We start from the raw sequence: 22,131 nt of genomic DNA on the forward strand, positions 1-22,131 counted from the left end.
ACTGAGGTGCGACAGCCTAATTTATTTTTTAAATGCTTCATCATCATGCAATATTGTACATGGTGAGAAAACCGGGGAGGGGGGGGCTCTTCCGTGTATGTCCTTTCTTTTTACAAAATATAGATCCAGCCATCAACGGTGCACTCTTGTGATAACGAGACAGCTCTGGACTATTCACAAGTCAAGGAGATGGAGTACACCTTTTTGGTGGGTGCGGGGCTGGAAACTGTCTTCAGTGGGTGGAGAGGGAGCAGGAAAACTCCATGCAGTACTGCAATATACCACCGTGTTGGTGGGGGAGATGGGGTTTCTTTCTCTTTTTAAAGGCTGCATGTGAGGATTTGTCGTCACCCCACTTCCCTAACATTTCTTTACATCCGTGTACCACAAATCAAAAATGTCTGAATAACACTGTGGGCCTGCCATCTGCTTCAGAGGAGTCTCGGCCTCTAACGGCACGTCAGACATCATTCAAGGACCTCGATGAGTATTTTATTTGGCTGTGTAGTAAAGCGTGTTTGGGGACGTCACCTGTACACATGTGGCCGATGGTTTTGATCCGAGCGCCATTGGGAGTGGATCGGTGATTTAGTGACGAAGCTCCCACTCTTAATGAGCCGCATCAGGACTGAAGCGGCCCGAGAAGATCCTTAATCCGCGGCTGAACGTAACGTGGTCGCTCAGAAATTTGTTTTAAAAAATAAATTAAACACAGCATTGCAAACTCGGTCACTCATTTCTTCTAGAGGTACGTTTCCTGTTGGTTATTGGGTGAATCTGTCCGGAGCAGAAGAAGAGAGCTTTCCGGCAACACACTCGACAGAAAAGCCTTCTGTTCCTGACAGACGTTCTGCTTAACTGTGCGCACGCTTCAGTGGCATGCAGGGCGGCGCTCCCAGGTGTCTCTTTCCACAGGTTGAGGGGGGAATGTCTTGCCAGTTGCACGAGTCTGAAGGGATGTCGGATCGAACAGAACCCTCACATCACCACATCGTTTGGCCAAATAAAAATAAAAAGGCAGCACAGATCATGCGAGGACAAGAAAGGAAAACAAGAAAACGAGGTGGCATGTGGTGTCCTTCAGGGGCCTGAACAGACCGTCCCTTATCGGGGCTGGACTTTGGCTGAGCAATAATCTTAAGCAAGAAAAAAATAAGAAATAAACAACCGGCCATTTCAGAGGGATTGCTCATAGATCTCAAAAGCATAAAAAAATATCTTCCCCCATATAATTGTAAACTAGGCATAGTTTGTATTTAAAATAATTTGTTTTACAATGCCATGTAAGAAAGAAGAAAAAACAGTATATCCCCCATGTATTTTCAAATTTACACGCATCTATTTACAGTTAACATTTTCCTTATGCGCAGAGTATGTGTAATGTTTTCTAATTCTATAGACGGAAAAAGAAAACTGCAGGGTAATGCAGCATCTGTGATATGATTTTTTTTTTTTTTAACATTACACCGCTCAATGAACACTATCCAGTCGAGTTAATATAATCCAGCTACACCTTTTACGGTATTAAATGTCTGGAAGAGAATTATCTGAGAAAGTCCAACTGGTTGCCGGAGGCGGACTTTGTTGTACTGGGAGGAGCAGAATGCTGGATTTCCTTCACATTTTACCCTGAAAACCCAGCAGGCCAAAGGCAGTTAGTTGATTCTTTGCGATATTAAGGAACAAAATTGTTGGCGCTAATGTGAATGAAGGGCGTGGAATACAAGATGAGTGAGTGTTTGGGTAGCTTATAACAAGGACACACATTTTAAGTCTGTCAGAAAAGAAGGCGTAATGGACAGATGGGGGTCAGGCAGGCAACGGGGCGGTGTGCAGATTGGCGATGGTGGCGCTACCAGCGTTGCGTTTGTAGCAAACAAACTTGTTATAAGAAGAGGCTCAGACTGCCGTGGACTGAGGGGTGTAAGAAAAGGCAATGGTGGAATGGATGCTGGGGAGGTGGGGTTCCTCACACCTGGCTGCGTTGCCTCAGTTGCTGAGGAGCAGCTCTGTTGCCGTTTCCACATCCCAGGATTTTGAAGACAAGGCTGCTATTACTGCATTCTGTGAGCAGGGGGGGGGGGGGGAGAAATTTAATTTAAAATTATTGTAGGATCGAGTTAAGTGAAAGAATGATTTTATAGTATGCTATTATGAACATTAAATGTCTGACTTCTGAGCAGCTTTTCTTTTTTTATGTTAGCTATGATTTGTGGTTTGTGAAGAGTAAATACTTTACTAATATAATAATAATAATTTACATGAATGAAACTGCACAAACCCTGTTGCCTGACAATGTTGCCAACTAAGGCAGCAATTAACAATTTGGCTATGAAGACTATTGCAGTCTATTTTTTTTGTTTTGTCTATATGAAATATCAGAATTCAGGCAAAAATAATGCCAATCATATTTGAGTATTCCAATGTCTTGGTTCGTCCAACCATACAGTATTTACTTTGAGAGAAGCTGGAACAAGAAAATCTTTGCCACAATTGCTGAAAAAAAAAAAAAGCTACTCAACGAAGAATCAAGTGATCTATTAAAGCAGCTAACTTTCAGTTTCACTCTCTTGACCCACACCGTGCTGACAATATACATGAATGTGATGGTAGAACAAAAAGGGATTCTGACCTTATCAAAGCCCATCGAACAGAGTTTGTCTATTTTGCGGTTGTAGTCGGCACTGGAGACGGGAGCGCCTGCATAGACATGAGACCACAGCCTCGCAGTCTGTTTGAACATCTCCGGGTTCTGCTTGTACTGAGGACGCAGACAGAAAGTTCAGTGAGGGTTAGATGTCCAAGCGGTAAAGGTACAGCGAGGGGCATCCTTCTCACCTGGTTAGCCACTACGGCGTCCTGTGGATCATCTGGTTCTGCCGCGGCGAGCAAAGCCTGTAGAGACAACAGCACCGTCCGCAGGGTCATGGCAGCGGCCCTGGGTGAGACAGATACGCAGAGTGCGTTTGAAACGGGGGACGCACACCGGAACATGCAGTAAGGGAAGGGGGGGGGGGGGGGGAGGTTCAGATGCGTCTTACTCACCACTGGTCTTTTAAAATGTCCAGACATATTGCTCCCGTCACAGAACTGATATTAGGGTGCCAGATCTTACTGATGAACCGTACCTTAAAAAAATTAAAAAAAAAGACAGGTGTTACCTGGATAAAAAAGGTTGGAGTTGGAGGAGGGGGGGAGGAGGGGGGGGGTCGCGCACACTTTCATCCTGGCCCTAAAGTCTTTGTTTTGATCATGGGTAGCTTCTGTCATACCATTTGTCTCGGTAGCTGTCTTTAAGGCCCTCGTTAGCAATGTTACAAATCAATGAGCACAACTAGATTCTGGCAATATTGGGGTGTTATATGAATTGCAGCAATGTGATGAGGTAGAAAAGTTGGCCAAAAACAGTCTTATTTTATCCTTAAACTCAACTTATTGAGGAACTTTATTGTGTCACCATATTTATCGACTGCTCCGTGAAATCACTGATAAAGGATTTCATACCTGTGCTCTTTAAAACAGGATTAAGAGCGTATTCAAGTTTGTTGAAAGCAGAATGTGTTGACCAAACCAGGATGGCAGTGTGCATGTAAAAGCACTCGGATGTGAGAGAAAGGGGTACAGAACATACAGCAAGTATTTAGATGGGAGCAACTGAAAGCGCGTACCTTTGGAGGGTTAAAAGGATAGGTTTCTGGGATTTTTATTTCAAGCTGAAATCTGCCACCTTGGAAAGAAATGAAAAAGAAAATGTTTCAGCATAATAAACCAACATTAGTGTCTTGGCAGATATGTTGTCCGGTCATTGTGATGAAGGTCTGTGACAATACCTTCATACGGTGTATCGGGAGGACCCGCAATCTCCCCCCTCAGCTCCGTGAAGTTCTCATCCACCAAATCTACTTTGATCTGGTTTTTACTCGTCTACGGGACAAACGAGAAGGAAACGTTACTCCGTCGCTCCGCAGCATTCGCAGTACTCACCCGGGGTGCCGTGTCTCGACACGTCTGTCAAGTGGTGAAGCACATACTTTTACAAACACGCGTTAGAGCGGTTACTGCACTTGGAAGTTTGTTACGGAGTTCAACAAGAGCCGCTTCGGACATTTAAATACGTCAGCAGCGTAGACGGCGCTCCGCTGGAGCCAAGCTAGCAAAAGTTGTCATAACTACAAACCCACAATAACAAGACTTGACAGGCGATAGAATGACAGAATACATACTCTAAACGACTTAAATCCTCCCCTATTAAAAACCAACGTCTAAAAAAAGAAATGATAAGTTGGTGAAGGTTATTCATGAAGACCATAGGCTAATGCTAACTGAGGTGGAGATGTCAAAATATCGTTTCCGTTAGCAAGCTAAGAGCTGCTAACTCGGAGAGCCAGTGGCTAACTGTCGTTAGTAAACACCCACGGTGCCTTTTTTATGAGGGGTGTATTGTTCATAAAAGGTATTTTTTATCTTCGTTACGTCGGTACCCACAGGTACGCGGCACAAGTTATTAAAAACAGTTGGCTTGTCAGTTGGCGGAGCTGAATCCACGGTGTTTCCTGAACACACCCACCTGACAACAGGGTCGGTTCGGCTGAAATCGAGCTAACGCTAGCTGAAGTTCTCCTGTGTAGGCCTGACCTACAGCAACACGGGACTGGGACCTGACGTTAGGTAATGTTGGTGTCTGCCATAACGGCTACAGACACTTGTGTTTTTAATTAGTTCAGTTAAAACAGTAACAACAACAAGAAGCTGAATCGAAGTGAGACAATAAACCAAAATAGCCTGAAACGTTACCGCACCTCTTCGCTTTTGAGAACTTCTTTGAACTCCCGCTTGATCCTTTGGACCGCGATGTTAGCCATGGCTGTGTCTGCTGAACTGCTGCTGCCTCAAAGCCAGACCCAGGGCCTCGCTCTCTCTCTCCCTCTGTGTGTGTGTGCGCGTGTATGCGCGCGCGTGTTATGTGTGTGTGTGCGTGTGGGGGGTGGGGGGTCTCGCTCTGGTGCTGTTCAGTTACGGAGCTCTTCTCCTTTCACTTTCACCTATCACCACTTTAGACAGTCGCCGTCGACTGCCCACCAGTACACCGCGTCCGTCAGTCCAGAACATACAGTGCACGCACGCACACAAACACAGGTATATAAATAGATTGTGTGCAGCTAAATGGAGTAGAAACTGGAAGTTTCATTAATGAGCTCTGCTTCATGGGTTTGTGTTGTGTTCCGCACATGAGGAGAAATGTCCTGAAAGGGCACGTTTGAAAAACATGTGATGTCTATTTTCCAGCACTGGAATAGCACCTTTTATTCACCCACAGGGGTTTTGAGCAACATTTACAAGTAAGAGAGCTGTTGGATTCAACACTTTTTTTTCTTCTTTTCTTTTTTACTCTTCAACTGCTATCACTGCTTACTGACAGTCCAATTGCTTTCATGGCTTCGGTATCGACTTCCATTAAAGTTGCTTTCGTTTACGTGGCTTATAAATAGGTGACATAAAAGTAAGAGGAGGAAGCTGTTAGGTTCTGCCCTCAGTGACAAGTATTTGGGTTAAGCCAATGTTGGAAATGTTGTACTTTTTTACTACACTAATATCAACACTATCTATGGTAGGCTAATTAATATGCACATGTTACACGTGATGGGCGAAATGTACAGTTTTAATGTAATACACTTTTTTCATCTAATTTAATTAATTATTGATGTGTTGTTGCAGTAGTGTAGGAAGTATCTTTAAAACAAGAACTATTTCAAGGAAAAGTCCTATATTCAAATCTTACTGGTGTCAAAGTCTTAGTTTATATATTATAATATTGGATTATTATTATTTAAGCAAAGTAACTCCAGACGTTTGTGTAGGAGTAAAAGTAGGCTGCAATGTTTTACAATATAAGTAGAAAGCAGCATACAATTTAAGTACAGTTTTCGAGTTACACTGCATCACGGTATATTTGGTTACACAACTGTACAGATGTTGGGGCTCGGTTCATCTGCCTCTGTACGACTATAGGCAGCGGACTGTTTGTTTACTATCCATACGGCGCAATGGTATCTTCCCGTGATTGGCGCATAAGACCCGTCTATCAAACGACTGGACCAACGGGAGACGTCCGAAGCGCCACGTGCGTGCAGTTCCCGGATGTGTCTCGTGAAGACTCGCTGGTTGGCTCACGTGCACCAACAAAACACAGACGGTAGGTTGACATGTCTGGATGTTTTCTGTAGGTAGAGGGGGGACAGCGGTGCAGCCCAGGCCATTTTATAGACATTACGCGGTTCCTCACCGTCTACAAAGCTCAGGTAAGTCGTGATTTGGTGCCGTTTGTCGACACATCTGTCGCGATACATCTCTTCATTCAACAGTCGAGAGGGAAAGAACACAAAGTCAACGCGGTGATTTTTTGTTGCTGTCTTGGTTAGCAAGCAGCTAGTCTAGCGTTGGCTACATTAGTTCGAGAGCAACATTACCGGTAACATTCTTATTCTAATAGCCTGACTGTAAAACGTAAGTGCTGGTATGTGAGAAGCGCGTGTTGCTGCCGTTGAGTGGCTTTTCAGCAGGCTCGAGATGAAACCGGCCACTTCGTTTGTTCGTCATTCCAGAAATATGCAGGCAGCCACCTGGCAAATATATATGGAAAATATAACGCGCTCGTGCTTTTTTATTTTACTATCTCAAGCGATGCAAAGTGTGTGTTTAGTCAAGATGCGGTTTCGTGCGTTTACTCAGAAGATTTTGTTGTTGTGTTCCAGCTATATATATATATATATATATATCCGTTTGACCAGAGCTGTACAGGTAACTCGGTCAGGCAGATGTATATATGCTGACATGGCAAATACTTGTAGGTTTGCAGAACAGAAATGCAAAAGATGGTGTTCGTTTTCGTTCCTTAGTGGCCGTGGTTCTACACTGAACATGTAGGCAGTGCAAACAAGTTAGTCAACATTATGCACACACTAAAAAGACGAGAAAGGTCGCCATGACAAAAACAGGGCCAAGAGCAGGTCAAAAAGAGAGAACAGTGGAAAAAAACAACTTATCTCAATACATTACAGTGTGTACAAATGTTTAATCATTCATATTTTTTTAAAGATAACAATATTGTATAAAATGTTTGCCCATTCAGGGCAAATTAGCACCAGTCATCAGCCAATTTATTTGTTCCAGGGTGGACGCTGTCTGGTGAGAAATGGCGGAGGGAGGCTTTGACCCCTGTGAGTGCGTCTGCACCCATGAGTATGCCATGAGGCGCCTCATCAACCTGGTGAGTGGCCTTTGGACGTCGCTTGAAAACTTAAGTGGCTTGCTTATGAAAGGGTTGTGTCACAGGAGCAAGGAATCCAGGTGTGCCACACAAAGTATGAGTAATGTCCCGCGGAATTCGAGATGAGGAAGCAGAGAGATCAACGATGGAGTCAAAACTAGTAAGCAAATGAAAGTCCCAACTGGAGAGGAGGAAAGGACATGCTGCCAACTGGCACAGAGCCAGCACATCCTGGTTCCTGCTTGTTTAACCAGAGAGCCAATGAGCATTTCCACGTTTAATACGTGTCACTCCGATGCACAGTGCTTGTAAATGTTCTCCGGCTCTCTTTAGTGGACCGTGTAAAAGAAGAGGTCAACATTGGGAGGGGAGAAAAGGGTGTTGTCCAAATAAGAACTTTGTAGAGTATATTTTTGATTGTGTGCCTAATGTTACAAGGAGCTTGAGGTTTGTGTCTGTTATTTGGTTTGTAGACTTCCTGTGTTTTTTCCTCACACTAGATGAGGACAGCAGTAACCAGAGTGAACAAGTCGGCCATCTGAGTTATTTTTCCCCCTCTCCTCTTGTATTGAATCTGCTTTGTTCCCTTCTGTAATTTCTCCCTCAGCTCAGGCAATCTCAGTCCTACTGCACAGACACTGGTTGCCCTCAGGAATGTATGTATGACCACATTAGTGTTTTTGTTCTTCATAATGTGTCGTGTCGAGTTCTGGGATCAGAAACGCATAGTGTGGATTACATGTGCAAAGATGCGTTTGTTTTCCAGTGCCGGGTCCCAATGGGCCGGTCGGCGGAGGCGGGGACCTGACCCTCCCCATGGTCCTGATGGGATGGGCGGTGCTGGTTCTGCTCCTATTCCTGTTGCGCCCATCTAGTCTCAGGGGCAGCCGCCCCACAGGCAAACCTGCCGGACCCCGCAATGTCAGTATAGATTGCAGTGCGACCACGTAATAGATATTATGCACTTTGGTGTCTGCCTTTTGGTTACCATGACGATTCACCACAAGGTAGCAGTGTGGTGAATCGCAGCATAGAAGTGAACTAGCTTAAGATACTGAGTAAGACACTTGTTTGCCTTTTATGGTGGTTTACTGAGAGAGATTGGAAAAGTTACCGTTTTGATTAACACTATAACCCATAAAATAAAAATAAGTAATGTTATTAGTTAAGGCATGCTAATTGTTATTAGAATTGCTTAAGTTAAAGTTTTCAAAGATGAAACGTTATTAAAAAAAAATCCATCTGAGTGAAAAAATCCCCAATCATATATTATTATCTATTTTATATATCTTATATAAGATATATATATATCTTATTCATGTCCTTTTTATTTAATTGTGTTTCTCTTTTTTAGTTATTGCCATTGCATCGTCCTATTTTATTCTTTTATAGCCCTTTTTCACAGCAGACATTTGGACTTGCCTGTTGTTGTTACTAACATCTCTACCAATGACAGTGAAGTCAGCATTAGCAATACCAGACCCTGAAACTAAAGTTGATAAATGGAATTCGGACGTCAATATTTGTATTATTTACACCCGTGCCTTTACTGTAATAAAATCCAGCCTATTGGTTAAACGTCTGGTTTTCTTGCTGTGCTCTTTAAAGGTCAGCTGTCTTGACCACGGATGAATTATTGTATCAACCTTCTTTTATGGGGGGGGGGGGTTTGTGTGATCTAATAATAGTTAGTGGGCTCTGTTTTTGTATGGCAGTGTGTATTTTTGAATGGTTTTCAACTGAGTCAAGGTACAGCGACCACACTCCAACCAAATGCAGAAATTGTTTGGTCAATATTTTTGCAAAGATGAGCAATTATCTCCTAAACATTAGATAACTAAATGTTTATTCCGTGATACGACCTGGAGCTGTATTGTAGGATGAGGATGGGTAAAGTGTTTTGCAGAAGAAAAAAGATTTTGAAATTGTCATAACGTCCTGGCAGCAATCGATAAATATAATGCTCTGACAATGACTCAGCCTCTGGCTGTACGCAACCAGATGAACATTTGCTGATGTCTTGTGTGTCCAAATTTGAAGCCAACCTATTATTGTCATGTTATAAATTGTATAATTACAGGGTGTCTCTATTCTTAAGACTCAATATTTCCTTGTCCTGGTTTGCAGAGCGCTGGAAGAGAGCCTCCAGCACCACCCATCGACTAGCAGCAGAGAGCACCAGCACTCACCCACCTGCTCTGACTGGAGCTGCAGCCAGCGACTGTGACTAAGGGACGGCGCCATCTCCCCTTCCTTCAGTTCTCTCTTGCTTTTTTCCTGTTTTATTGCCACTGTGTTTTGGGGGTAGATTTGTCTGCGATTCCTGTCACTGGAGCCCAACGGTTACCGGATTGATGAGGCCCGTACGGATATGATATTTCAAAGTCATTAAAAAAAAATGTAAAAAACGGATATTGATCAAAACGTTTTCAAAAAGAGAACATACACAAACAACTTTTAACGGTTTGGGCATTGGCTATTTTTGACAAAGATGTATAGAAAAATGCCATGAGAATTTGATTAACGAGGCATGAAGACAAAACTTGTTCACAAACTTGAATTCAGAGAAACAAGTGCCAACGTTGTTGTTTTGTATTATCTGCAGACACATAGAAGACATTTTTGACTGATAATATCGTCCGACAGCATCAGCGTGTTAATATATCGGTTGGGCTCTGAGTCTCTAATCAGAAGGCGGGGTGTCGTTCTGAGTCGGTCCCTGATCTCAGTGCTGGTGTTGACTGCTGAAAATGAAGGAATGTGTTGGTGGGGGTGGGGAGGGTTAAATAGTTCAAGTGCTTGCTGAGAGACGAAGTCTTCAGACTCAATGAAACATTCCTCTCTTTCCACTTCAAAGTCACAAATCTATAAACGGTGCCAGTAATGATGTCGTAGCAAGTAATGTTTTAATAGCACATTTAAACCAGCATAATGATTAACGTAATATATATGGATGAATACTACTATGAATTGGGATCACAAATAAGCCGTTGGTTTTCATTGCAGCAAGTCCATCTTCTGTGTTGACGCGCAGGCCTCAGTCCGATTACATTCTCCAGCATATAGTCCCGTCTGTTCTATGAACTACAGCTCTGGAAACGTGTCGGTCCCTTGAGGCGACCGTTGGTTTTGTGACTCTTGTAAGTAATCGGCACCACGGCGACTGAGCTCGGACGATCTGTTTCCCGGGTTGAGAAGGGACGGTCAAATGCTCCCACTTCACGCGGTTGGAATGAGCCGAGTTGCAGGCGTACAGACGGGGTGCAGTGAGCGTGGTCGTTGGACAACAGCATCCTCGGCACCCGCATTTTAATCATTTCCAGATGATTCCATGTACTTGTCTCGTGGTTAAAAGATTAAACAAATCTGAATTGTATACTCACTCGTTGGTAACAGAGAATCATATGTTCATGTATTTTTGTACTGTTGTGGTGTGTTGTTTCCTTATGAAGGTGTGTTGAAAATGGTGGCGGTGAGGGCCTGAAGCCTGTGGTTGGTTGGAGCACTGAAAGTTTCTACTTCTACAATGTGTGTGTGTGATGATGATGATGTCAAACCAAATTGAAGGAGAGGAGATAGAAAACTGCGTTTCCAACTGTTAAAGCTCTGGTCTCAATGCTGTTGTGAAAGAACGGCAATATTTTGAGTTCATATTTTTTAATTTGAAATGGGAATGATCTGCAGTGGAGGATTTACAGAGCTGCTAAATGAGTGATTCATTTATCAAAATTAAAAAAAGGTTTAATCATTGAACAGAAAAATAGAAATCTCTCATACAGAGCAAATATAGTGGTGAATGTCTCGTGTCCCTTAACTGTGTTTGTAATTGTGAGTGGATACTCATAACACAGTACAACAGCACCACAAACTATACAGCCTCAAAGTGACTAGAGAATCAACACTTTGTTACAATCTCAAGAAAAATGGAACATTATAACAAGTGAATGTTTTTTTTAACATGTCTGTTGGATTGCGGTACATGATGGAGGGTTTCCCGATTGTCTCGTCACTGACCTTATCGTTGTCGTGCCCCTGTCAACTCGTGTCTGGGCCTTAGGTTGTGTTCTCCAGGGTACTCGTGATATCAGTACCTACGTGGATTAGTCTTAAAATGGAAGTATCTTTCTTGATATACATGGTGTAAGAGTTCAGAACCTAAATATGATCTGTATGAGCTTTTCTTAGTTTCAACATCAGCAAATAACGCCCTCTAAAAGATTTCTTTCTAGAGTCAGGAGGTGGCAGGGGAAAGTTAAGTAAGACATAAGGTGGTGTATATAATGAAGGGGGAAACCAAACTAGGCTGTCGAAGTGGACCACGTGGTACTGCACGAGACCTTGATTTACACTGTTTCTGTCGAAGAGAAAAAGGGCTTCAACTATGCACTTTTCCCAAAACAAATAAAATGAAAATAATTCAGTCTTACGGTCTGCCTGGGTTTTTATTTTTTTATTTTATTAGTCTATAAATTAAGTATAAGCACTTTCACAGTGAAGTGTAACTATAACATTTATTATAGAACAATTCTTCAATGTTAAGCCATTTTTCACTCCACTACATTAAAAAAATAATAATAATAATTTGTAAATGTCTTTATCCCTCTACTGCATTTACCAGATTTGTTCAGATTTTAAATTCAAACAAAATATTGTAATCTATAAATCAAGTGTCTGCTGCTTGCATGTTAATGCATTAGGAGTAGCAACCCAATACTGCAATATCCTATAATATAAAATTGTGTTTATTTTTTAGGATTGTTCAAACTTTGACTTTATAGACACCTGTCTTCACATCAGCATTATTAATGTACTGTTCCCAAGTCGTGTGCGTGTATTTGATTGTGTTTTGGTTGGTTGTTAAAATGTAGTTTGTAAACCTGAGCATGCGCAGTGGAACGGAACTGTCCTCCACGTTTCCCAGGGTAACCGTCAACAAGTTAGCTAGCGAGCTAAGTCCGTGTGCCTTTCGGCTGCACCGAGTATGAATAGCTGTATGGTGTGTAATGAGTAGGACACACCCAGCATAAGGGTCCTTTATAATAGATACTAGCTCCTACTAAGCACCGCGAGCCCGTTACTTTGTCACGGTGCATAGAGCGAACACTAGCTTAGCTAGCATGCTAACGTGGATGAGCGCGTTCAGAGAAGAGCGTTCACAATGACGACTCAGTTCAGCACTCTGGTTTACACGAAGAGCCCCAACACACCGAGGAGGAGAACAACGTTTCAGGTAAAGTATCCATGTCTCTACCAAATGAGAACAGACTGGACTCGCGTTAACTAGGGCCTGTTAAGCCGACACGCGCATGTACTTACCATGAATACTTATTCCATACGCTATACGTGCATGCGTCTCATGGTGTGTTGTGATATGCTTATTGTTGTACTTGGGAGCAGCATAAAGTTACAACGAGTCTAGTCTAATCTAATCTAGTCTAGTCTAATCGAGCATGATGTCGCTGCAGGACGAACTCCAAGCCGCGGTCTCCGCCAGGGCGAGCAGAAACAAAACCGATCGATGCTCGTACTCCGATGACTTCGATGAAGATGAAGACGGTGAGATGGCTCAGCGTGAAAATATTATTTTCATGAAAAACAATTAGCAATATATTGAAGCTAAATAATATAAATATATATATGTAGATATATGTATATATTTTATATATATATATATATATATATGTTTATATATATATATAAATATATATATGGGTGTATATATATATATTATTTATATATATATATATATATATATATATATACATGTGTGTATATATATATATTATATGTATGTATATATATATATATTATATATGTATATTTTTAGATTTAGATTGTTCAAAAAAAAAATTCTCTCCACAGATTTTTTGAATGAGCTCCTCAAATCGAGAAGGAAGAAGAAGAGGGCCGGCGCCACCAAAGCCGCGAATGGTGAACCCCAGATCATCAACGACTTCAAGATCTCAGATGATGAGGGCCAGCCCGGCAGGGCGAAGAGGGTTTCGTTCGTGAAAACCCAGAAAATCGTCTCTCCCTCGGACGGCGACGCATCAGGCCCCTCCGCCGGTCCGCGCAGCAATGCAGACGACTCCTCGTCTTCACGGCACTCTGTGGTGTCCGCCGATCCCCGGGTCGCGACAGGGAGCTCAAGTAAATCCCTGTCGTACCACACATCAGATGACTCCCTGCTGGACGGGCCGTTGCCCTTACCGTCTGACAACAGTGTGGCGGAGACCCCAGGTCCAGAGGACCAGGGGAACCCTGTCCCAGAAGACCAGGGGAACCTTGTCCCAGAGGACAGCTCCCACGCTCCGCGGGTACCAGCAGGTCTGTTTGCACCGCTTCATGTCGAAGTAACACAAAGGGCGCGTTGCGTGTGATACTTTTGCAGATATTTGTTTTTTATATTTATATTTCCACAAACCGTTGTCTTCTTTCAGATACCAACAGGGAGCCGCCCAGGCCCAAACCAAGGCAGAGGACTCTCGGACTGAGCCTTCGCGCCGCGGAGAGGACCGCCGAAGACGCTGCATCTCCGGATCTCAGCCGGCCCCGGACGTCCTCCGCATCCATCCCCCTCTCCTCTGACGCGTCCAGCAACATCGCTGTACGGAGCCGCGGTCCACATGAACGTCGGGCTACGTAGTTTAGACAAACAAACAAATTCTAATTTTGACCCCCCCCCCTCCCCCTCTCTTTTTTTGTCAAAGTGGACAGAAGGAAGCCCCGCGGTTTCGTGCGGTCTCAGCAAATCCCCTTCGAGTCGGAGTGAGCAGTCGCAGCTCCTCACCAAGACCACAGTCGATTCGGGATCCAGAGGTGACAGTCGGCCTCCTCGGCACCGTGCGCTCAGTTTCCAAAATAAAATTGTCATTTTGGCTTCATTTATCCTCCAGAATTTTTGTACGTATTGTTTTTTTAGATGGCTTCATTTCCGGTGACAGCCAGGAGCAGGGGAGAAAGTACTCCACATCATTTGAAGAGTTCACCGTAAGGCCTCTGTTATCGGGTGTCACCTTGGACATGTGCTCGGCCTCTTGGTTCTCTCCTTGAATGTGTCCACTGTCTGTCTCTCTCAGGCCGACTCGGGAGGGCACTCGCAGCAGCTCTCCAGTGTCCACCAAAGATCCTCAGACAGCAGGTTGGTAAGCAGGCCGCCTCCTAAAGCTCTGTGGACGGCGTACTGGGTCGTTAACTGAACCGGCTCGCCTTTTTTATTTGAATCAGGACATCGAGTTCGCAGACCACTCGGAGATCGCACAGCGTGTGCTCCGGAAAAGTGGAGTCAAGGTACCTGGGAACTCTCCAACTCCTGGACCGTAAAGTCCCGCCGCAAGAGTCTCAGCCCCCAGCGGCGGATTCCCTCAGAGCCGCCGTGTACCAGGTCGGTGTGACGGAGAGCCGCGTTGTTGGAAAACTCTGCAGTGTTTTGGTTTGTGTTGTGGGGGAGCTTTTATTACATTGTGATCGGGTACACCTCATGTCATAAAATAACTAATTTCAAAGACAGGCCTTCGGGAGGCAGATTCTTATTTTCCTTCTCATCTGCCGCCGGACAACAAAGATGATTTTCTGTCGGCCGAGTACATCAGAGTATCTCCAGTTCAGTCTGGAATCCCCTCCCACTGACATGTATTTCTAACAGGAATGGCTTCGGAAGAAAAAGGAAAAGTCAAGAGAGAACATGCAGATAAAGAAGAAGGAGGAGGGAACTTTAAGAGAAAAGATGAAAAGGGTGAGTAATCTGTTCTGTAAATTGGAAATAAGACACACAACATTGTAATAGAACACTATAAAGACTTTTTGCTTTCTTTAAAAAACAACAAAAACCAACCAATAACAGCAAGAAGAGGCTAAAAAGGAAGATTCTGTCTCATCATACGAGGCCTGGAAAGAAAAGAAGGCAGAGACTCTGAAGGCAAGAGCCAAAGAAAAGCAGGACGCGCTCAGAAAAGTGCAACGAGCGACCGAAGAGAGCGAAGAAAAGAAGCACTCTGCCAAACAGGTTCCTCGATTGGTTTCTTTTCTTGTGCATTACAGTTAAGCCCCTCCGTGTGACGGTGTGCTAATCGGTGATGTTATAAACCCTGCAGGTGTTTGAACAATGGAAAAGGGAGCACGACCATCTCCTCAAAGCAAAGGCCAGAAGGCAAAGAGAGGCTGAAAACAAGCTGCGGTTCAGCAAGCAGGAGAAGGAGGAGGAAAGAAAGAGAGGCAGCACATCTGCCTTTTCTGACTGGTGAGTGGGAATCGTTGACTTTTTCTAGGAAGCAGCTGCCGTACCCGCTGACGGGGGCCCACAGTTGGACAATCAGTGCAAATAGCTGTATCAGCAGTTGGTTCAACTCGTGGGTGTGAACATGATCAACCACCAGGTGGCAGCCAAAGCCCGATGTTGAGCCACAATTTCTTTTCTTTTTTCTTTTCTTAAAATGTTCAAGGAGTGAAAAGAAGACGGTTGTTCTCCATGAAAAAGTGTCGACGGAGCGCGAAGAGATCCAAAATAAAGTCGAGGAGGAGCGCTACATGAAGGAGGAGAGGGATAAAATGTCTTTGGAGATGTATGAAAGCTGGCTGGTGAGCAGAACGACTTGAGAAGTGGCATCGAAGGTTCCTCATTGGTTTCAAATAAAGATGGTCTCACTCTGTAAATCTGAGTTATCAGGAAGAGGTCATATTTCTGATATATTTTTCTTTCTTTCTCCAACAGGTACGGAAAGATCTGGAACAGAAGAGACAAAGAGAAGAAAGACGAATACAAGCGATCCTCCAAGACGGCCCCCCTCCTCCGTGGAGCCCGCCCAATAAAACCATACCCTTTAGGAAATAACCTGAAGTGCAACACGCCGCCCTTAAGAAATCTGTGGGGTTCTGTGTTACATTCAAGTGTGTACTGTATGTCTTGTTTTAAACATAGTTGATGGCAGCTGCTGAATGTTACAGACATATTTTGTACACATTAGAGGTTTTGTGTTAGCCAGCAGCATTGGTGCAATTTTTTAATTTTGTTGTTTAAACTTTGCATTAGGTTGAGAAAAATGGAAAATGTTCCTTTGACTTGACATGTCGGTGTCAAAGGAAACCCGCAGTAACAAAACCCTTTTTTTATTTAGTTTTTAAATGCAGTGATCCGTTTTTGCCATTTCAGACAGCTGAATGTAAAGCAACAATTAGAAAACTATATTGATATAAAAAGCTAATATGTTTGGTCTGCTGATTCCTCTTCTGTTATAGTAGTTGTATAGTATAGTTTTAACTGCTGTTGATATCCAAGTGGATTTTTTTGGGTCACATTCTTAGAAATACATCTGTAAAACAAGCTGCGCTTATTTTATGTACAACATGATTTCATTGTTTGTTTTAATTTAAGAGTTTTAAGAGTGCAGGGAATGTTTTGCTTGTCACATTTTTAAGGTTGTTATTCATTTCCTTTGCATTTATCTTTTTCCACCATCCAAAACATTTACTTTCGACGACAATTCTTTAAGGATGTCTTTAGTGATGCAACAACACAATAAACTTTACACCGATTTCTGCAAAGAGAAGCATTTTGGACCTTAAACTCAAGACACAGTGAAATCTAATTGTCCTAAATAGAGCTGTATTATAATTTGTTCATGGCTTGCTGTTAGATCTGCTCCTTCTCATTTTCCTTATAAAAGACTGGAAAATGTATCTAAATAGAAGTAATACACGAGCAATAAGTCCTGCAAACTTGAAACGTTATATTATTTTGTATATGTATATAGAGAGGTGTTGGATCGATCCGCAGCGAATAAACTGAAAACTATACTTCTGTCAAATGACACTTGTCAGTACATCGCGATGTACTTCCTTTATTCTATTTATATTGAGTGACAACATAGATCGTTTGGTGCTTTTACTCTGAAATGCCACACCGGAAGCATCTTCTGCGCTGCTTGGAGTGCTGCAGACCGATGCTATATTTCCCCTCCAGAAGGAGCGCACCTCAGTGGAGGTATAACCAAGCGGTGCAGGAACATCTCGGAGAGCAGCCTTGGTGGTACGAGTTAGTATTCGGTTTTAACAGTTAGTTGAAGACATTTATCGTCCGTGAACCAACACCGGCTCCGGAACCCACGGCTGTTTCGACCCGTTTGACGAGAGGCGCTAACCGTTACCGTAATCTGCGCATTCCTGGAGTTGACTGGCTGTCGAGTTGGCAAAGGTAACGTAACGTTAGCTAGCGGCTCAACACTGACGCCCATTCATTGCTTTGGTTGTGTTCAGTTCGCTCGCTCTCGGTCAGCGGAGGAGAGGGGAGCGTGACGTCGTCGGGCTCCCCGTTTGTGCGTGAATGTTACCGACGTGAATGAAACCAACCTAACGGAAAAGTATCTGTGAGGAAAGCTCTGTGTGCGTCTCTGTGGGACGGGCGATGAAAGGCTCTTTATTCTCCACCAGGCTGCGACGGTCCGGCTGGTGCCGTGTCCGGGCCACTGCTTTACACGGGGGGACGTGAGGGCCAAGAGGGGTTAGAAAGAGACCCGAACCCAGCGGAACCTTTCTGTTGGTAATGGAGTACCAACAGAAAGGTTCCGCTGGGTCAGTCTGTGGAGGTTTTGAAGGGAGAGACACTTTTAGCACATTGACATGAACGGACATGCTGCAACTAATGAATACTTTTATTACCAACGAAGCTGCTATTATTATTATTATTATTATTATTATTATTATTATTATTATTATTATTATTATTTATTTATATAACACACACAGCTACTATATATTATGTATGTGTGTGTGTGTGTGTGTGTGTGTGTGTGTATATATATATATATATATATATACACACACACACACACAGGTGTACACTGTTGTAAAACCTTAAGTAAGAGTATATTGTAAAGTGACTTTCCCACTGGTATTTATCAACGTCAGAAGTTTCTCTCTTCTCTAATGCGTCATGGTTTCTCCTCTCGATCCTCTGCTCTCTCTCTCTCTACCTTTGCAGATGTTTCAGATAAAGAGGATCTGCTGCATTGGTGCTGGGTACGTAGGGGGCCCGACGTGCAGCGTCATCGCCCACATGTGTCCGGAGATCACGGTGACCGTGGTGGACGTCAACGAGTCCCGCATCAAAGCCTGGAACTCGGACACGCTGCCCATATATGAGGTATCATATCAATGTAGTTATCCAAAGACGCTGAGTGTATTATAACAGGATTAATACAACCAGGACATATTGTATTAGTGTCCTTTCCTCCTACAGTATTACACATTTTAGAACTATTTTATCTTGAGGGAGTTACCAGTTTCATGAGTTTAAGTTAAAGAAGATGCAGCTAGGCAACTGTTCCAGCCAAAGGCTTTTTGTAAAATACCCCCCTGGCGTGGGAGCATAGAAACATGAATTAGTTCCAGACTGCCCGGTGTCGCAACTTCTCTACGTCAGCCTCGACCACAAGGTGTTACATCATCATGACTCACTTAAAGGATCAGTCAGTGAGCAGAACCTTGAGAGCTTGTCTTACTGTTTCTGGCATGTTTGTTCCACTGACACGCCCTCGACGACTAATTTTCCTCACTTTCTCCCCCTCTAGCCGGGTCTGAAAGATGTGGTTGAATCATGCAGGGGGAGAAATCTGTTTTTCTCTACGGACATAGACTCAGCCATCAAGGACGCGGACCTCGTCTTTATCTCTGTGAGTCCATCAGTCTCCCCTCCCCCGCACACGCACACACACAGTGTGACTAGCTGCAGGAACAAATCTGTATAACACGTGTGTGTCCTTGGACAGGTCAACACCCCAACCAAGACCTACGGGATGGGGAAGGGTCGTGCGGCCGACCTGAAATACATTGAGGCGTGCGCTCGGAGGATTGTGGAGGTGTCTGACGGTTACAAGATTGTCACAGAGAAGAGCACAGTGCCGGTCCGAGCTGCCGAGAGCATTAGACGAATATTCGATGCCAACACCAAGCCAAGCCTGAACCTACAGGTGTGTATTGTTGTATTAGAATGAAACTCTTTTACATCTGTTCTGCGGGGGTTGATGTTGTTGTTGTGCCGCCGCCGCTGCTGCTGTAGGTGCTGTCCAACCCAGAATTCCTTGCAGAAGGAACAGCGGTGCAGGATCTGACGGAGCCAGACCGCGTCCTGATCGGCGGAGACGAAACGGCCGAAGGTCAAAGGGCAATCCGAGCGCTGTGTGCCGTCTACGAGCACTGGGTGCCGAAAGCTCGCATCATTACCACCAACACATGGTCATCCGAGCTGTCCAAACTGGTGAGCGGAGGCCGGCGACTTGCGCTCATTTTAATTTAATTAGCTGGTTATTGTCTCAATTAATGATGTCAGAAAATAATGACAATGCCTCTTATAAATGTCAGACCCCAAAATCACATATTTAAATGTTTTTGTGTTAATGTACCATAACTGATAAATTGTCAGGAAGAAAGCACTGAGAAGTCGTATAATACACTGTAAAACTCAATATGTGGTTTCTTGGCTGCAAAACACATCTTAAGACATACGCATCAAGATTGTTGTTGTTCTTATGTGTACATGTTTTTCCTTTTTTAATTGGATATTTTATAAATATTTCTAACCATATTGGGCCATATTCTGTAACCCAAAGGTATTGAATTAACTATCTTCAATGACAAAGAAGACGCATGAAAGTCCCACCGGAGAAGCTTGAACCAGTGAATATTTGCCACATTTAAATGAAGACTGACTAAAACAATTGGTTAATAGGAATAGCTGCCGATTCGCTTTCTCTTGACGAATTGAAATTGTGTAAAATAAATAAATAAATATACCTGTGTGTGTGTGTGTGTGTGCGTGTGTGTGTGTGTGTGTGTGTGTGTGTGTGTGTGTGTGTGTAGGCAGCCAATGCATTCCTGGCACAGCGGATCAGCAGCATCAACAGCATCAGCGCCCTCTGTGAGGCCACCGGGGCCGACGTGGAAGAGGTCGCCAAGGCCGTCGGGATGGACCAGAGGATCGGCAGCAAGTTCCTCAAAGCCAGCATCGGTAAGGAAAACGCATCAAAAAGATCTCAACCGTGAGCTTCCACGTACAGTTTTTTCGTGAATTTAAACGCGGACTAAGCGTCGCTTTCTGTTAACACCCCGGTCAGGTTTTGGTGGAAGCTGCTTCCAGAAGGACGTGCTGAATTTGGTTTACCTGTGCGAGGCCCTCAACCTGCCTGAGGTAGCCTCCTACTGGCAGCAGGTGAGCACTACATCTAGTTTTTGTTATATTTTCTCTCCCTGAAGGCCTCTCCTCTTCACCGTGTCCTCATCTGTTCGTGATGTTCTCAGGTGATCGACATGAATGAGTACCAAAGGCGGCGGTTCGCCTGCAGGATCATCGACTGCCTCTTCAACACCGTTACCGGGAAGAAGATCGCTCTGCTGGGCTTCTCCTTCAAAAAGGACACAGGCGACACAAGGTCAGTCTCATTCCAGTTCTGTTTTTTCTTTTCCAACAGCTTTGTTGCGTTATTCATTAACCCGGGATTGTTTGTGTGATCACACTTCACTCCACGTGATCAACCTGCCAACATATGGTGCTGAACTGTGGCCCTGTTCGGAGTGGACACTAGAATGTGTGTGTGTGTGTGTGTGTGTGTTGCAACTCCAGGGAGTCGTCCAGTATCTACATCTCCAAGTATCTGATGGATGAGGGAGCCAAGCTGTTCATCTACGACCCCAAAGTCCTCAAGGAACAGATCATTCATGACCTCTCCCAGCCCAACATCTCAGAGGACAACCCAGGAAGAGGTGTTTGTTTGTTTGCCTCTTACATTTGTATTTTATTTTTGTTGAATCTCGAGGTAAACTGTTGTGTGGTAGTTGCAATACGAAATGTACACAATGCTAACAATATAACAGGTCACCAGATGAAGATAAAACCATTCAGTCACTCGCTGACACAGACTTGTTCTTTTCTTCTTAGTGTCGGAGCTGGTGACCGTGACCTCCGACCCTTACGAGGCCTGCCAGAGTGCACACGCATTGGTCATCTGCACCGAGTGGGACATGTTCAAGGTCACAATCACGCATTATTTTTTAAATTTAATTGCTTCATCTTGGAGGGGAAAAGAAAGACCTTTGAGTCCTCATACTCCTTCCTCCCCCCACAGGAGCTGGACTACGAGAAGATCTACAAGAAGATGCTAAAGCCGGCCTTCATATTCGATGGCCGCAGGGTGCTGGACAACCTCCACGCTCCCCTTCAGAACATCGGCTTCCAGGTAAGCGGACGGGGGTGGGAACGCGCTTCGCGTGCGCCGCGTCGCCTCACGCACACAATGTAAACTAAAGCCGCTGCCTTTTCTGTCCGCAGATCGAGACCATCGGTAAGAAAGTAGCGGCGACACGAATCCCCTACACCCCGGCAGCCGTTGGTCCCCGCGTCGCTGCCAGTGAACCTCCTGCCAAGAAAGCCAAAGTCTAGAACGCACCCACACCCACATTCCTATATAAACCCTTTTATTGCTGGTAAAACCTGTCATTCAGGTCCAACACCCACCCTGCCCTCAGGATCAGAGGGCAGCGTGGGAAACTGCTGCCCTGCAGGTCTGAGAGGACAGGAAGTTGAGCCTTCAGGCCCAAACTGTGTGAATGTGATGAAGGTCATTGGAAGAATTCTACTTTCTTACAGTATTTACTATTTGATCATGTATTGTTGATTCATTGCAAAAAAATATAAAATGGAATACCGTTTTTAAAAGAAATGATATTTTTATAAATCATCTTACTGTATGTCAATGTTTGTCCTTTGTATCAGTGACTTTTTACTTCAACGATGCAATAAAACGTGACGCCTATCCTCCATTTGTGCCTATTGTTCAGACTCAGATGGAATGAAGAACAATAAAGTGACAGTAAAA

At 44.0% G+C, this 22,131-nt stretch overlaps 4 protein-coding genes across 4 annotated transcripts; 3 read left to right on the forward strand and 1 right to left on the reverse strand.

The window, feature by feature from the left end:
- Nucleotides 1-332: 332 nt before the first annotated feature.
- ube2kb (ubiquitin-conjugating enzyme E2Kb (UBC1 homolog, yeast)) lies at nt 333-5,109 on the reverse strand. Its single transcript, XM_034528964.1, has 7 exons — nt 4,800-5,109; nt 3,831-3,924; nt 3,669-3,727; nt 3,046-3,128; nt 2,839-2,938; nt 2,633-2,761; nt 333-2,064 (listed from the first exon to the last, which is right to left on the reverse strand). Exons 1-7 carry the CDS (start codon nt 4,860-4,862, stop codon nt 1,990-1,992), a joined length of 603 nt encoding a protein of 200 aa, XP_034384855.1. The 5' UTR covers nt 4,863-5,109; the 3' UTR covers nt 333-1,989.
- smim14 (small integral membrane protein 14) lies at nt 5,052-11,622 on the forward strand. The gene is made up of 5 exons (XM_034529076.1): nt 5,052-6,299; nt 7,171-7,267; nt 7,875-7,923; nt 8,034-8,188; nt 9,395-11,622. Exons 2-5 carry the CDS (start codon nt 7,193-7,195, stop codon nt 9,431-9,433), a joined length of 318 nt encoding a protein of 105 aa, XP_034384967.1. The 5' UTR covers nt 5,052-6,299; nt 7,171-7,192; the 3' UTR covers nt 9,434-11,622.
- A 524-nt stretch (nt 11,623-12,146) lies between these two features.
- On the forward strand, nt 12,147-17,083 carry map9 (microtubule-associated protein 9). The gene is made up of 13 exons (XM_034528843.1): nt 12,147-12,497; nt 12,733-12,823; nt 13,130-13,594; nt 13,708-13,874; nt 13,978-14,086; nt 14,190-14,257; nt 14,347-14,408; nt 14,495-14,651; nt 14,913-15,002; nt 15,111-15,272; nt 15,361-15,506; nt 15,709-15,844; nt 15,978-17,083. The coding sequence occupies exons 1-13, from the start codon at nt 12,426-12,428 to the stop codon at nt 16,095-16,097; spliced, it is 1,845 nt and encodes a 614-aa protein (XP_034384734.1). The 5' UTR covers nt 12,147-12,425; the 3' UTR covers nt 16,098-17,083.
- A 107-nt stretch (nt 17,084-17,190) lies between these two features.
- Nucleotides 17,191-22,075, forward strand: ugdh (UDP-glucose 6-dehydrogenase). The gene is made up of 12 exons (XM_034534950.1): nt 17,191-17,456; nt 18,243-18,404; nt 18,832-18,933; nt 19,030-19,230; nt 19,320-19,517; nt 20,120-20,267; nt 20,374-20,468; nt 20,558-20,688; nt 20,880-21,019; nt 21,195-21,286; nt 21,382-21,492; nt 21,585-22,075. The coding sequence occupies exons 2-12, from the start codon at nt 18,243-18,245 to the stop codon at nt 21,693-21,695; spliced, it is 1,491 nt and encodes a 496-aa protein (XP_034390841.1). The 5' UTR covers nt 17,191-17,456; the 3' UTR covers nt 21,696-22,075.
- The last annotated feature ends 56 nt before the right edge of the window (nt 22,076-22,131 follow it).

This window comes from Cyclopterus lumpus, chromosome 1, assembly GCF_009769545.1.
Source record: "Cyclopterus lumpus isolate fCycLum1 chromosome 1, fCycLum1.pri, whole genome shotgun sequence".
NCBI classification, from domain to species: domain Eukaryota; kingdom Metazoa; phylum Chordata; class Actinopteri; order Perciformes; family Cyclopteridae; genus Cyclopterus; species Cyclopterus lumpus.